The 15537-nt window shown below is 33.9% G+C and overlaps 2 protein-coding genes and 1 pseudogene across 5 annotated transcripts; 2 read left to right on the top strand and 1 right to left on the bottom strand.

The window, feature by feature from the left end:
* The first annotated feature begins 479 nt into the window (after positions 1-479).
* LOC145598715 (putative plastid-lipid-associated protein 10, chloroplastic) lies at positions 480-4679 on the top strand. Of its 4 annotated transcripts, none has more exons than XM_081655101.1 (9): positions 480-631; positions 1504-1657; positions 1760-1867; positions 1998-2132; positions 2343-2438; positions 3154-3234; positions 3372-3458; positions 4279-4340; positions 4432-4679. In XM_081655101.1, exons 2-9 carry the CDS (start codon positions 1505-1507, stop codon positions 4547-4549), a joined length of 840 nt encoding a protein of 279 aa, XP_081511227.1. In that variant the 5' UTR covers positions 480-631; position 1504; the 3' UTR covers positions 4550-4679. The 4 variants fall into 4 exon arrangements, with proteins under 4 accessions (XP_081511227.1, XP_081511226.1, XP_081511225.1 ...); XM_081655100.1 differs by having other exon boundaries at positions 1498-1657; XM_081655099.1 differs by having other exon boundaries at positions 1471-1657.
* A 362-nt stretch (positions 4680-5041) lies between these two features.
* On the bottom strand, positions 5042-7184 carry LOC145598654 (F-box/LRR-repeat protein 12 pseudogene; annotated as a pseudogene).
* A 3663-nt stretch (positions 7185-10847) lies between these two features.
* LOC145596659 (large ribosomal subunit protein uL18-like) lies at positions 10848-15121 on the top strand. Its single transcript, XM_081652878.1, has 9 exons — positions 10848-10917; positions 11465-11534; positions 11623-11714; positions 12253-12379; positions 12467-12546; positions 13677-13793; positions 14044-14178; positions 14532-14701; positions 14810-15121. The coding sequence occupies exons 1-9, from the start codon at positions 10915-10917 to the stop codon at positions 14922-14924; spliced, it is 909 nt and encodes a 302-aa protein (XP_081509004.1). The 5' UTR covers positions 10848-10914; the 3' UTR covers positions 14925-15121.
* The last annotated feature ends 416 nt before the right edge of the window (positions 15122-15537 follow it).

Below are 15537 nucleotides of genomic sequence, written 5' to 3'. Positions count from 1 at the left end.
ACCAATAACATACCACGTGATTATATTATCAATTTATACTCAGTATCAAAACTTTAACATATAAGTACTTTGTATCAATGAGATATCATATAAACATTAAGTTAAGGTAGGTATGGTGAGAAAGATTGCACCTTTCAATCTTGAGATTGAGGTTCAATCTACATTAGAGGCACTTTGACGGTGAGGATCCCTTACCCTTACCCTTCCCTTCACTCTCAAAATGTCTGACCTACAAAATGCAATTCGATCCGCCCTTTATAAAGTGGAACAAAAAATTCGTGAAGATTTAGATTCGATGAGGGTAGGTTGAGTTGTTCACAATCATATATAAACTATTCATGAACTTATTTGAATGAGTATACCTATGTTTGTGTTCAAGTTCATTTATTAGTACGAGTTCTAAATTTTGTTTGAGCTTGACTCATTTATATAACTTAACATGTGCCCACGGACGCATGGGCGCATGTTAGAGAAAACCGATACAGAAATAATAAAAAATTAAAAACCAAAACCTTCGTTGCTGTGCTCAAAATCTAGTGACTCAATTGCTTTTATTTATCCACTCAATTTCTCATCTGCTGCATTGTTGGCCACTTTACAGTCTGAAGTCTGAACTCAGCCTTCAAACTAGGTAATTTTTTCGGTCCTTCCATTTTTGTTGGGTTTTGTTTCAATTTCAAACTTTAATTATTTGACATTTTAGGAATTTATTGAATGTGCAAGTGTAATTGCCAAATTCGTTTGTCTTGCATAATTTTTTTTTTATATATATATATACATAAAAATGAAGTCTTTTGATCTAAATAATCTGGATTCTGGTTATGAGCGCTTAACTATGCAGATCAATCAAGACATCCCATTTAAAGTACTCAATCTAGATGATGGATGAACATAAATTAATTACATGGGTTATTTTAGATTGTTTAGATTTCCTCATTGATTAATTATTTCTTCAAAGTTTTATATGTTGGCCAATTTGTAATTTCTTGACTAATTTTAGAATGAAACAATTATTTACCAGCCCAATTTCACTCATCACTTGATAGTATCACTTGATAGTTTATAGTATGCTGCAAATTTTTGTTGACACAAAAACTATGGTAATACACTTTTATACAGTCATATTACTCATATAGTATGTAGATATAGCTAGAAAATTGATCTAGAGCCTTTAGAATGCGGATGCAAATTAATAGTTAGTCGAAATTCTAAATTATCGAAATTCAATCTCTAATTTGGGAGTGCAAAAGTGAAGATATTATAATTCCCCCCTATTCAAATAGCCTAATGTTAGCTAACTTTACAAGAAAATGGGATGTGCTTGCTTATACGACACATGAGCTATGTAGGTCGGTCCATATATGCCTTAAGAGTTCCAAGGCTGTTTTAAGTTAATCAACTAATTAGTGGAAAACTTTTTTGTTCTCGATTACTGATTTAGTGATTTAGGTTGTTCAGTCCTGTATATAGGTGTCTCATGATATTTTGTTCCTTTAGGGACAGTATGGCATTTGTCATGGCACCTTTAACATATGCTCCAGCTTACAAAATAGTTCATGACGGGAGAACTTCGCAATTAAAAATTCCTAGTGCTGCAAGAAATCTCCGTAACAAATCACTATGGCAATGCTCGGCTACTGCTACTGATACTTCCTTGGTGAATATACTGTTTACCAACTTATAATAGTAAATGATAGCTTTTTGTTCACATTGTTTACCACATGGACTAAAATTCAGTTTTAAATTTTTGGTATTTCAGTCATATGAGGTAGAGACTAGAAAACATGATTTGCTGAGAGCAATTCAAGAGACAGAAAGGGGGCTCAAAACAACGCCTGAACAACGGTCTTCCATTGAGGAGGCACTAGTATGTATATCCATTATTACTTGGGCTTATTCTAACATCAATTCCTTACATGCATGGTTTATATTGAAGAGATTGGTTTGGCAAAATTGGTATAATAATAGTAACTTGACAGTTTCTTATATAAATTCAGGTGACTGTAGAGAAATATGATGCTGGTGAGCCAATTGATTTGGCAAAACTGGATGGTACATGGCGTCTTCAGTATACTTCTGCTCCTGATGTTGTCGTCCTTTTTGAAGCTGCTAGTAGACTTCCGATTCTACAGGTACTGACACAACACCCAACCTTTGGGCTACTGCCTTTTTTTAATGCTTGTGATTGTGAAGGCATCAATGCATCAATGCATCATGTCCATTATCTCGCAAGACTATTTCAAAAAATTGAAATCCCTTATGGAAATTATTGTATACAATTGACATTTGTGTCTTACATATTCTTGTTTTTCAGTGGTGGTTGTCTGTTGGTGTGATGATAGGTGGGTCAGATTTACCAGAAATTTGAATGCCGTAATCAATCTGATGGTGGTGTTGTCCGCAATATAATCAGGTGGAGCATTCAGAACCTACTCGAGGTGAATTTCACTTGCTTCTTGTTTACATCATTGACATTTGTTTATTGCAGCTATACTATGCACTTTTGGATTACCTTGTTAAGCATCAATATAAGGGAAAGGGCCTTTAGGTAGTAAGCATTATAATTCAATTTATAGTGGCTTGAAGTATAAGATAAGTAGTTATTGAGAGGAGAAAAAAAAGCACTATGTATAGGGCAAATTAGAGAATGGAAAAACATGCAGAGTAATCTTGAGAGTTTATTTAGTCTGCTTTACATTTTGAGGAAAAGTGAGCCACTCAAAAGCTTGTAAGTATCCTCCATAGATTAATCAATCAAGCTACATCTACTTACCTAAATCTCCACACATCTATTTATTCTGTCCAAGCTAAGTTAATTCTTACCGTACCTGGACAATCTTTGGAAGGACTGTAATTAGAGTTTTCTGTCATCGCGGAATCTCCAGTGAGGAACCCAACCTTTGAATATACCTCAAATCACCGCAATGACTCATATAATATAAGATGGATCTTAGGCTGATATTGATACTTATGCTCTGTACTGCTTATGCTAAACTTTGTAATGAATCATATCAGCTGAAGTTCTTTTACAATCCCTAATTAACATATGCACTGCATTTATCTTCTTATTATTGTTGTATTTTGAGAGAGCAGGTTGCATAACCGTACTTGTTCAAACATCACATAAGTAATATATCAATTTTTAATTGCTAGGAAAATGAAGGTGCTACCCTGATCGTTTCTGCCAAGTTCTCATTGGTTTCACGTCGCAATATATACCTTCAGTTTGAAGAGGTTAGTAGTTGACCTCTTTATGTGAAATGATGTATCTTAGTGCCTCTCATCTCTTCCAATTCAGTTATTGTTTATTTTTCACTGTATTTATTGAACTTCCATATTCTGATGTCTGAAAATGAATATCTTTTTGGCAGATCACTCTTCAAGATATTTCCATAAGTGAGCAGGTACAAGCTGTTATAGCTCCAGCACTCTTACCAAGAACATTTTTAAGCTTACAGGTATTCAACCTTAACACCCATACTATCGGTTTTCCATCAATGTGTTAATCATAGAACTCAAGTTTAGAAGCTGTGTGTGCGTGTGTGTGTGTGTGCGCGTGCAAATGATGGTCGAGTTACAAAAGACAAATTAACAAATGATGGCCGAGTCACAAAAGACAAACTAATTACATGCTAACTAAATGTGGCTGGGCTCTCTTCAAAGATGTTTATAATTGTGCCTATCCTGACAAAAGTCCTTGGATTTCAGTCGTTGCTAACTTTTTCAGCAACCATGTTAACCAAGAAGCCACCCAATAGCTGCTCTATTGGATTGCCAGTAATAATGTTCTAGTAAATCCCCCATTCCTTCTTCATAAACCACAAAATCAGTAAATTGACTACAGTTTTCATTTGTTTCAGCTTTCAGCCTCATTGTCCATTTAGAATATTGCTATTAGTGTTTCAGATTAGTTATATTTTACGCTGTCTAAAATGCTTGATGTCTTACAGTCATCTTATAGTTGATCATATTTATAGCTTCTGATTGCTTTCAGCTTTTCTTTGACCTAATCCCACCTCGCCTCTCAAAAAACAATCCATCTGCAGTGTCAAAAATCCAGCTCTGCTAGTCTATTATAGTGACACCTTTTTTTTTTACTTTGCTCTTAAAACTAGTTGTTAATTTCTTGAGTCAACCTTCCAACAAAATTTTCACCTATCTCAGTTATTTGTAATGTACTAATGTTGTCACATTTAAGTACCAGCTGCTATGATAATATCCTGAGCTTCATTCAAAGCATACATGTATGCTGAATGTCATGGTAATGGCTGTTTGCAGATTCTGCAGTTTTTCCGTTCCTTCAAAGCTCAGATTCCTGTAACAAGCACAAGCCCTCAGAGGTACTTAATAAGTTAATAGTACATAAGGATGTGTTGGTTTTCTCATCTTGATTGAAAATTCACTTTGACATTTGATTTGTTGGGATTTCAGGCGATCAGTAGGGGGATTATATTACCTTTCCTACTTGGATAACAACATGCTCCTGGGTCGTGCAGTTGGAGGTGGAGGGAATTTCGTGTTTACTCGAGCTCAACCTTTTGTCTGTTGATAATGCTCAGCCCCCAGTTTCCCTTATCGGAGTTTATACTTTCACATGTATATTGACCAGAATTTGTTCTGATGGTTAAATTTGTTTCAATCAGTAAATTATCAATATAAGTATTTTATTATTTTGCGTACGATTTGGCTTACTCTGTTTTCATTTTTGTTTGAAAAATAATTATTCGGGATAAAGCAAGAAAATCTTTAAATGTTTTCATTCGGGTGTAAAGGATCCATAAGGGAGGTGATAGGGACGAGATTTGATACTTGGTCATGGATAATACCACCACATGACTTCACTAACCAAGCTAGTTGACAATTTGACATTTACACAATGTACATGCTTGTTGCCAAGGCCAAATGTGAACGTGTAATAATGAAATATTGAGAATTGAGATGTAGTCAGACTGTAAGAGACATTGTTCCAACTATTAGTAATTTACATGACCTCAAAATGATCAAGTCATGGAAAATTAATGAATGAATGAAAGTATGTTTGTAACTATGTATGTATAGACGTATCGTATAAGTGTATAACAATAGCCAAAACTGATACAAAGTCTTCAAAGTTTGAAGGTATAGACGTATCATATAAGTGTATAACAATAGCCAAAACTGATACAAATTCTTCAAAGTGTGAAGGTATAGACGTATCGTATAAGTGTATAGCAATAAGACGTATCGTATAAGTGTATAGCAATAGCTAAAACTGATACAAATTCTTCGAAGTTTGAAGCCAGGATTGCATACAGTTACCAGGGTTACATAAAATTACTCCATGAAAATTCTTTGGTGCCACCAAAATTGCCATTTCGGGCCAATTGTTAATATTTCTTCTTCTTTGATAGAATCACCTCTTGACAGCCTAAATAATTCAATTGCAAGTGTACTAATTTGAGGACACCCATTCATATACAAAACAGTGAGTTTCTTGCAACCATTCTTCAAAGCCTCTAATCCACGATCACATAGATTTCGACATCGATTTACATGCAGTCTTTCCAAATTGTGACAATTCAAGGCAATTGACTCCCACCCAGCAACTCTAATCTCATGGCACAATGCTAAATTCCACTCCACCAGTGATGGACAGCCCTTTGCAATCAGTGCAACACCCTCATCCCTTATCATCCTACATAATCTCATATTCAAAACTCGAAGCACTTTTGCAAACCCTCCTCCAATTGCTGATAACCCATCTCCATGAATCAACCAGCTAAGATTTGAGATGTTTAGATACTCAAGACCACCCCCGCTCACCATACTTGCTATTCCTTCTGGCTCAAGCTTACAAGATTCAGCTTCCAAATAAGCCAATGTTTGGGAGCACCCATGAAATCCAACACCCTTTATGCCCCTACAGTTGCTGATTCTGATGCCATAAAGGTGAGCACAATTCTGAACAAGAGCGTTGATGCCATAATCAGTAATTCCCAAGCAATACATAAGATTAACATCTTCCAAACCCAAACAAGACTTAGCCAAAATTTCCAAACCCACGTCAGTGATATTGCAACGATAGAGACTAATATATATCAGCAAGGGGCACCCACTTGCTATGAATGGAAGACCATTATCTGTGATCTCAAAACAACAATCCAAATGGAGGGCTCGTAAACTTGAACCAAAGCTTTGCAAAAGCTTAAGACCAGAATCTGGTAGCTCAGTACACCCAGATAAGGATAGTGAACGTAGGTATTGGAAACGAGACAATGCCCTATGAAGGTCATGTGTATCAATCCTACGCGGGTTTCTAAAGAGCTCCCTAGTGTAGGTAAGTGAGCAATCAAACTGTAAGGACTTTCGATTTCGATTTCGATTTCGATTTTGAATGTCTAGCCACCTAGTACAGGTTAGTCCAAACACTTCTCGGTCACGTTTGTCACTAAGCCGTTTGAAGATGAAAACAAGGCAGTCATCAGGAAGATCCATTATCGTAGTGGAATTATCACTTTGAGAATCATCAATTATATTATTATACTTCACACTAACACAATCATCAGGGAGATCCATATTCAATGTCAAACTATCACTCTCAAAATCCTCCATTACACTTAACTTCAAACAAGTTCAATTGAACCCCAAAATTGTTGCAACCAATCAATAAAATCAGAAAGGTTGCATCTTCAATAACCTACAATAAATCATACAATTCGGATTACAATCAATCAGAATAAGGCCAAAATCAACTCTAGTAAGAGAAAAAGCTATAAAATTTATCAAAATTCAGTCCCAAAAATCACAATTAAATTAAGCATTTTTTTTTTTTTTGTAGAACGTGACACAAAATTGAACACAGATGATCAAATTGAGAGTTCCCAAAATAAATTAAAAGCTGAAAATCAAGATATTATTAGGGAGTTATCTTACAACAAAAATCTCTCAAAATGCAACTTCAGAACAACCCCATCAAAATGACTCGCAAATTCTTTAAAGTCTATACTAAAATGTGCAAGAGAACTGAAATTGAAGCATATGAATACATGAAATCAGCATGATTAAATTGAAATTGAAAAGATTGCATCTTTATATAGCAGTGATTAGGAAATACCAGATAAAATGTCGTGAGTCAAGGAGTGATGTAAGCCTGTACTGCAGCCTGCAGGTGAAGAAGAAAGAATGTAAGGAGGCTGTTTATTTGCCTTTTGCTACCACCGGACAGGAGGAGTAGAGGAGGGAATATTTATGTGATCCAAAAGACTAAGGGATGGTTTAGTACTTTAGTTCACGCTAGGTTAAGTCCCGTGCCATACACGGTAATTTTTAATACTTATCATTAGTTTAAGACTACTATTTAATTATAAAAAAAAAAATTATACCTAATTGCAAAATATGATGAAAGTTCGGTAGTTACAAAAAAAAAAAAAAAAAAAAAAAAAAATTATCACACTAAAGAAAACAGAGAGAAAAATATATGCACGACTAATAAAAATAACTATGAATTACATTACAAAGTTATAGATTGAAAACCTATTATTACATATATAAATAAATAAATAAGATATACTTATCAAATAGGAAGTGTATTATTATTGTATAGTTTGTATTAAAAACTTTTCTAAGAAGCTTTGGCCAAAAAGATAAAAAAATAAAAAAAGAAAACTTTTGGAGGGAAAATTTTTAACCATGAAATGACATGTGTCATTTCTGGTTTTGCCTTTAGTATAAAGTTATAGATAGATTGTTTTTACTTATCTGATCTAATCTGAATTTATTTGATCAATTAAATTAATGAGACCAAACTTTGATCATATAAGATTGTAATACCCCGTATTTTCATACGTATTTTCCTAATTAATTAAGGATTATTTTATAAAAAAGGTATTTTAGTAAATTTATTATTTGGAGCCAAAATAATATTTGAATTTTGGCGCCAAAAGCATTTTGAAAACAAATCATTATTTTGGATAAGATTTATTATCCATTTATCTTATTTTAATAACCGGATTATTTACATATTTCGGATATTTTAATTTAAGAAAAATAATATTTTATAAATTAATTATTATGGCCGAAAATTCCCATTTATTTAACTAGGAAATTTGGATTTTCTATGTATAGAAAATATGATTTTCTTAGTTAATTATTGGTGAATAATTGGTATTTTAATCAATTAATTAATTATTTAATTATTCTATATTATTTACACAATTATTTTTATTCCTTAAACCGAGCAAAATCTTCCTAAATACTAGTAAGGGAATCTCCTATTTTCCTTAATTCTAATTCTCCATCTTTTTAGTATCCAATCATCATATTCTCTTGCCTTTTGTTCCTCTTGATTATTCCCCAAGTAATTCTAATTTCCTTATTATTTTTCATGACATACATATCTTCCATATTCAAGTATACACAATCACCTTAATATCCAAACTTTCCTTAATTCTTTATTCACTTCTCCTAGTTATCTCTTAAACCCTAATTACCATAATTCTTCCTACATTTTCCTACCATAATTTATGCTCATACTAGCCTATAAATACCCCTTCATACCTCTCACATTCTTCACACCAATTCTCTTCTTTTCTTCTTCTCAATTTTACACAAATCATCCCGTTTATCTTTGAAGCCAATTTTCGGGCACTTCTGGTCAGTTTTTGGGGTATTGACGTTTCACAGAAGATTGTTCCTCTCGAAAAATCCTTGAGGTTAGGCTCAAGAATCACCCAATTCGGAGTTATATCGAAGGAGTTATAGCCTCTGCAAGTTCTGCCTATTATTTCCTACGAAATTCCAATTCTTCTCTTTTCCTTGATTTCTTATCTTTTCTTCTTCTCTTATTTTATTCAATTATTGTTATTATTATTATGGGAGATTAATATAAAATTATTATGAGTATTTTTAATTATATAAAATCATATTTTAATGATGTTTATGAGAAATTAATTAATAGGTTCATGTACATATAGTTGGGGGTTTTTAATTATTTGTTAACCTTATATTGATTAAGGTTATATTTATTTGTAGGGTGTGTTCTATCAAGATTCTTGAGGTTCTTTTGGTGTGTTTGCTAAGCAAGGATCAAGGTACGTTAGGTGGCTAGATACCTTTGAAAGTGATTGGATTGAATAACATGTTTTATATTATTTGATTGGTGATGAAATTAAATTAATTTGAATTATGATTTTGAAATAAATTATGTTTGGAGGTATTGATAAAAGTATTTTGAATGATTGATTTTTAAATCATGTTTTGAATGGTTTGATCGAATTACTTATCATGTTCAAAGGAATTGATTTGAAAAGTTTATTGAATTAAACAAAAAGTTTTTCAAGGAAGTGTTATTGATTTTGAAATTTATTAATATGAGATTTTATTCTCGAGTATTTATTTAAGAAGTTTTGATTTTGAAAGTATGTGGAATTATTAAAAAGGAGTTTGAATTATATTGGATTTATTGAACCATTGAAATATTATTATTAATGCTTTATAAGCATGTTGGTAATCCCACTATGCGGATTTGGTTTATTGATAAGACTATGGACTTTGTATGACCTAGTCTTTCCTCAAGAATAGCCTTGTAATATAAGGAGACTAGCTTGGGGGGTGTGCACACTTGGGTGAGGAATTGAATTTAAAGAAATTGGTTCAAAAAGGAATTGAATTTTAAAGGAATTGGTTTATCAATTATTTTGAATGTTGAATCATTGGAATTGGTTTTGAATCTTGAGTTTTGGAATTATTGGATTATTTATTGGAAATTGGTTTTAAAGCATGTTTGCGAATAAATTGAGTTTACATTATCTTGCACTTATCGTACATAGCATATTTTGCCAATCCGTATTTCCTATTTGTTTTGGTTCGCCCTGTTTATCGTAATGGTAAGCAGTGTTGACTATTTTCAGGTGGAGTCATGAATGAGCATATGGGAGTCCCGGGATTTGTTTCACCTAGTTTAGGAATGTTGGTCTTGTGTTTATTTTGAGTACTCATAACAATGTTAGTATTTTCATAAGTATTAATAAAAGAAAGTTGAGTTTCCGCTGCAAAGTATTGGTTTTAGTTAGTAAGTCTGAGTAGCCTTGCGTAATCACGCGGCGGTAACACGCCCAAGTCTATCTCTACGGTATAATTATACGTATTATATTAGTATTTCCGTAGAAGGAGATTTGGGGGTGTTACAAAGATCATTATTAAAAATAATATAAATTCGCTCTTGTTAAATTTATAATAATGTGTGTTTTATTTATATATAATTTCCATAATTATTTAATCACGAAATTAAAGATATTTCTCCAAAAAAAAAAAATCTAATACGATAAAATATGTCAAAACTTAGGGCCTGTTCACATTTACTGAACTGAGCTGAACTGAACTGAACTGAACTGATTAGAGCTAAATTGAACTGAACTGAATTGAGCTGAAATGAATATTTTATGAGAAAGGGAAATTAGGAGCTGAACTGAACTAATTAGAGCTGAACTGAACTGATTGGAGCTGAACTGAACTGAAATTAAGTAAATGTGAACAGGCCCTTATTCAATCTGATTTGAACTTAATTTTTCCTATTAAGGGTGCAATTTGTTCAAGAAATTCGTGCCTCTCTTGTGTAATGGATTACAACTTGAAATCGTATATTGACTCATGTAAGATGTAACTACAGAAAGTCAGAAACGTGTCAACTTAAAAAGCCGGATAAATTATACAGTAATAATGTATACTCCCATTAATTTTTTTGGACATACAATGGCCCTATAATAAACCAGCCCATCGATCCACTTAATTTCAAGGTGGGCTTACTAACTGAATGGATTGGGTTTAAGCCCAAAAAATGAAGTTTAGGGTTTAAAGTGGGTAGGTATATCACCACCTCCGTTTTCTGCTTCATTCCCTTTCTCTCTTTCGTCTGTCTCATTTTTCCAGCGCTCAACAATGGTAAACCCTCCTCTTCCTCTATCCGTATTCCATGTCAAATTCTTTTTCTGGATTAGTCTGTATTTCATGTTAATGTTAGTTTTGAAATCTTGTAATCTTGTTTGATTAATTCTAAGTTGCATTTTATGATATCCACTCTACTATTTATATGAAGATTAAAACTTTATGTTGTTAATAATTATTTCTGAATTGAAGTCAGAACTTTCAATGTACACTTTGTATGATAATGGTATTTTTTTTTTTTTTTGTTGGTCTTAAATTGTGTGATTTCATGAACCCTTTTAAAAAATAAAAAAAGACCCTGCATTTCTTAAATTAGATTGATGCGCATTTTTGCTTTTGAGAAATCTGGTCATTGAATTTGATGTAAAAATTGTAATTATCGATTTATAGTGAAGAGATGCAAGATGAAATTGCTTCATGATTGTAACTGGTTAATTTATGAGCTAAATTTGCTGGGTTATAACAATGTAATTGCTGAAGTAATAGGGAATTTAGATGGTCTTACAATGAAATAAGTTGGGCTGATAGTAATTAATTTATACAGGCGTTCGTGAAAGCTCAAAAGACAAGAGCTTACTTTAAGCGATTTCAAGTTAAATTCAAGAGAAGGCGTGGTACGTTGTTTGTTTGATGATTGTTTCGAGCATTTTGTTTCGTAGGTTGTGCCTTTGGTTTTTGAGTTGTGTTATGTGTGTTTTGCAGAGGGTAAGACTGATTATAGGGCCAGGAATCGTCTGATTAATCAGGACAAGAACAAGTACAATACTCCCAAGTATCGTTTCGTTGTGCGATTTGTATCCTTATCTTTCGAGTTTTAAATCCAGTTTGCCTGATTTAGTTTGTTGCTAATGTGCTTCCATCTAATCTTGACTATAGTTTATTCCTAATGTATGACCTTTTAATGTTGCATGCACTCTCAAGTCTCAACGAGTCATGGGCTTAAACATTAGTCGCCTTTATTGATTTATCACGTTGGCCATGATTATCCGTCGATGTTTTTTTTTTTTTATGATTTATTGGATTACGATCTTTAGTCTTTGCTTAACCTTTTTTGTGGAAAATCCTTGATTAATCAAAGTTAAAGGGGTGAGGCTTTCTATAAGATCCATATGTAATGGTTATTTTGTATTCTCGGAGTATGATTATTGATTGGTGAAATGCTAGGAGTTAAATGTTTGATCTTAGGATGAAATTTTTCATTAGTTATCAACTTTGCTCTAAGGCTTGACTGTCGATTTTTTACCTTACAGTGAGTTTTTATTGGGTGCATGTTTAGCTCTACTTTACTGTTACTTTGTTAATATATTTGAAGATCCTTAATTCTATTATTAGACAAACAAAGATATAATTGCACAAATCATTTCCGCTAGCATCACTGGTGACTCAGTTCTTGCTTCGGCGTATGCCCACGAGCTTCCTAAGTATGGACTCAAAGTTGGTCTCACAAACTATGCTGCAGGTTAGCTTATCCATTTATTTATTCATTGTTTATTGCTGTTAACTACTAAGTAGGATAAGTTTTTAACCTCCCCTTTCATGACTTTAGCATACTGCACTGGCCTTCTTTTGGCTCGAAGGGTCTTGAAGCAGCTTGAAATGGATCAAGAGTATGAAGGAAATGTTGAGGTATAGTTCTTTCTTTTATATTAATATAGGTTGGGTTTTTGGATTTTTATTTGATGCATGTTAACTAGATGAATTAACTAGACCAATTCAAGAAGAGGTTCCATGGTGTATGCTGTTCGCAGATGATATCGTTTTGGTGGATGAGACTAAGGATGGGGTTAATGTCAAGTTGGAGCAATGGAGGCAAAGGTTGGAATCTAGAGGGTTTAAGCTAAGTCGGAGTAAGACTGAATATTTGGTATGTCGTTTTGGCACTCAGAGGGGGACAAGCAATGAAGTGGTGAGTTTGGATGGAAAGGATTTGACCATGAGTGAATGTTTTAAGTACCTAGGGTCGATCATCCAGAAGAATGGTGACATTGATCAAGACGTGACCCACAGGATTAAGTCAGGGTGGCTTAAATGGAGAGCGGCCACGGGAGTGTTATGCGACCGCAGCATTCCCTTAAAGTTGAAGGGAAAATTCTACAGGACTGCCATAAGACCAGTGTTGCTCTATGGTACAGAATGTTGGGCTTCTAAGAAAGAGCATATTAAAAAGATGGAGGTTACGGAAATGCGCATGTTAAGGTGGATGTGTGGAAACACTTTAAGAGATAGAATCAGAAATGAGGTTATTCGCAAGAAAGTAGGTGTGGCGGGCATTGTAGATAAATTAAGGGAAAATCGTCTGCGTTGGTTTGGACATGTAAGACGGAGACCCGAGGGTGCACCGGTGCGAAGAGTGGAAGAGTGGGACCATGGAGGGATTAAACGAGGAAGAGGGAGACCAAAGATGACTTGGTTGGAAGGAGTGAGGAAGGATATGAAGTGCATGGATTTACGTGAGGATGAAGTTTGGGATCGTAAGGGATGGAGGAGAAAGATTTATGTTGATGACTACACGGAATAATCAAATTTGGTTCATGTTAGCCGACCCCACTTTTGGGATTAAGGCTTTGATTGATTGATTGATTGATTGACATGTTAATGCTTTCATCATTATGTTTAGTTGCAGAAATGTTTGGAAGAAATCTTATTCTGAAACACTTATCCAGAATGTTATGTTAATATTATAATTTTGGGACATCTGCAACAACTCTATTTATGTGTTTTATAAACATATATCTAATACCAATGATTCTTTGCAGGCAACCGGGGAAGACTTCTCTGTTGAACCAGCAGAGACTAGGAGGCCTTTCCGTGCTCTCCTGGATGTAGGTCTTATTAGAACTACTACTGGAAACCGTGTTTTTGGGGCACTGAAGGTACTGTGTTCGTTTTTAGCTCTCTTTGCACACTAATGAGTAATTTCATATATTTTCCAGATAATGATTTCGCATAGGAGTTTCCTATTGTTATGTACCAAATGATTGTGTCAAATTTGTTTATGATGCCCAAATTAAATCCATTAGCAAAGCAATTATACTTATTTAAAAATAAATTTGTTCAAGTTGTTTAAAGTGATTAGAAGTATGCTCTTCAATTTTTCTCATTTTAGTTCGGTCTTGTTGCCAGGGAGCTCTGGATGGAGGAATTGATATTCCTCACAGTGACAAGCGATTTGCTGGATTCAGCAAGGATGGCAAGCAACTTGATGCTGACGTTCACCGCAAGTATATCTACGGTGGGCACGTTGCTGGTTACATGAAGGTAAGTCTGCAGTTTGTAGCTTGTTTGTTATACCACGGACCACTCATTAATGTTTTTCATGATTCCTCTTAAAACTTTTGTTGTTTTGTTCCAACTCTTGTCCCTTGATGAATAATTGTGCCCAAAAAATTTTAAATAAAAAAAGAAGTTTTTGAGGGCAATTTTTGATTACTCTAATGGTCAGCATGGCTTTCCTCTTGGGGAGAGTGTTGAAAACTCAAAACAAAGTGGTATTGTAAATTTAGAGTAGTATGATAGACATTATTACTCTGTACTATGTGAAGTAGATATCATGAGTGCTTCAAAATTTTCTTATTCAAGTTGGTAACTTTTTGCACCATATCTTTTCGCAGACATTGATGGAAGATGAGCCTGAGAAGTACCAGACACACTTCAGTGAATATGTCAAGACAGGAATTGACGCAGATGGTCTTGAGGCATTGTACAAGAAGGTTCATTCTGCTATTAGAGCTGACCCTTCAGCAAAGAAGTCTCAGAAGGAGGCTCCTAAATCACACAAGAGGTAAGAACTTGAACGTTTGTAGTTCTTTTACGTTGGTAAGTTTCAGATAATTGCAAAATATGATGTTCTACTGGAGCTAATTTTGTTTAATTGTGTTGTCTTGAACAGGTACAACCTGAAGAAATTGACTTACGAGCAGAGGAAGGCTAGTTTGATACAGAGGTTGAATGCTTTGAACTCGGCAGCTGGAGCTGATGATGACGAGGATTCAGATGACGAGTGAGGACAACTTGGTCATAGACATCTAGATTTTGTTACATCTTGAAGAAATTCAATTTTGTTAGTGACATGCTTTTACAGGTTGTGAAATATTTTTCTTACAATTGTGTTTTGATGTATGGTTTTGATATGCCAAACGTTCAACTGTAGCTGGATCAATTTTAAGTGCTACAACTATAGTTCTAAGCCTTCTATTTTCTTCGTCTGTTTGCGCTAAATTAGCTATTCTGGAGTAAATGATTATATGCTCTTGAACTAATACACAAGCTTCAAAATTGAATGGTCATAAGTTTTTGAACGAGATGTTTACAAAAACCTGCTATTGGCCTACTACCTGTACCAAGAAATTCAATCCTTATTGCATTGGTAGCCTAGTCTTGTAATCAATTTTGAAAGGATAAACATGTGGTTTAAGTGTTTAACATATTCCAATATCACTAATTTACTACGGACATTGACTTAGATTTTCTATTACACAACAAATATGAGTACTTTGATAATTAACAAAACTAAAAAGATTGTAAAAAAAAAAAAAAAAAAAAAAAAACCCTAAAAAATGTTGACCCCTCCTCTCAATTGGAAACTTAGCTATGAATTGGGTCATTTGGCAACCATGG

Source organism: Chenopodium album, chromosome 20 (genome assembly GCF_948465745.1).
Source record: "Chenopodium album chromosome 20, dcCheAlbu1.1, whole genome shotgun sequence".
NCBI classification, from domain to species: Eukaryota; Viridiplantae; Streptophyta; class Magnoliopsida; order Caryophyllales; family Amaranthaceae; genus Chenopodium; species Chenopodium album.
This window is presented reverse-complemented; position numbering and strand designations above follow the sequence as displayed.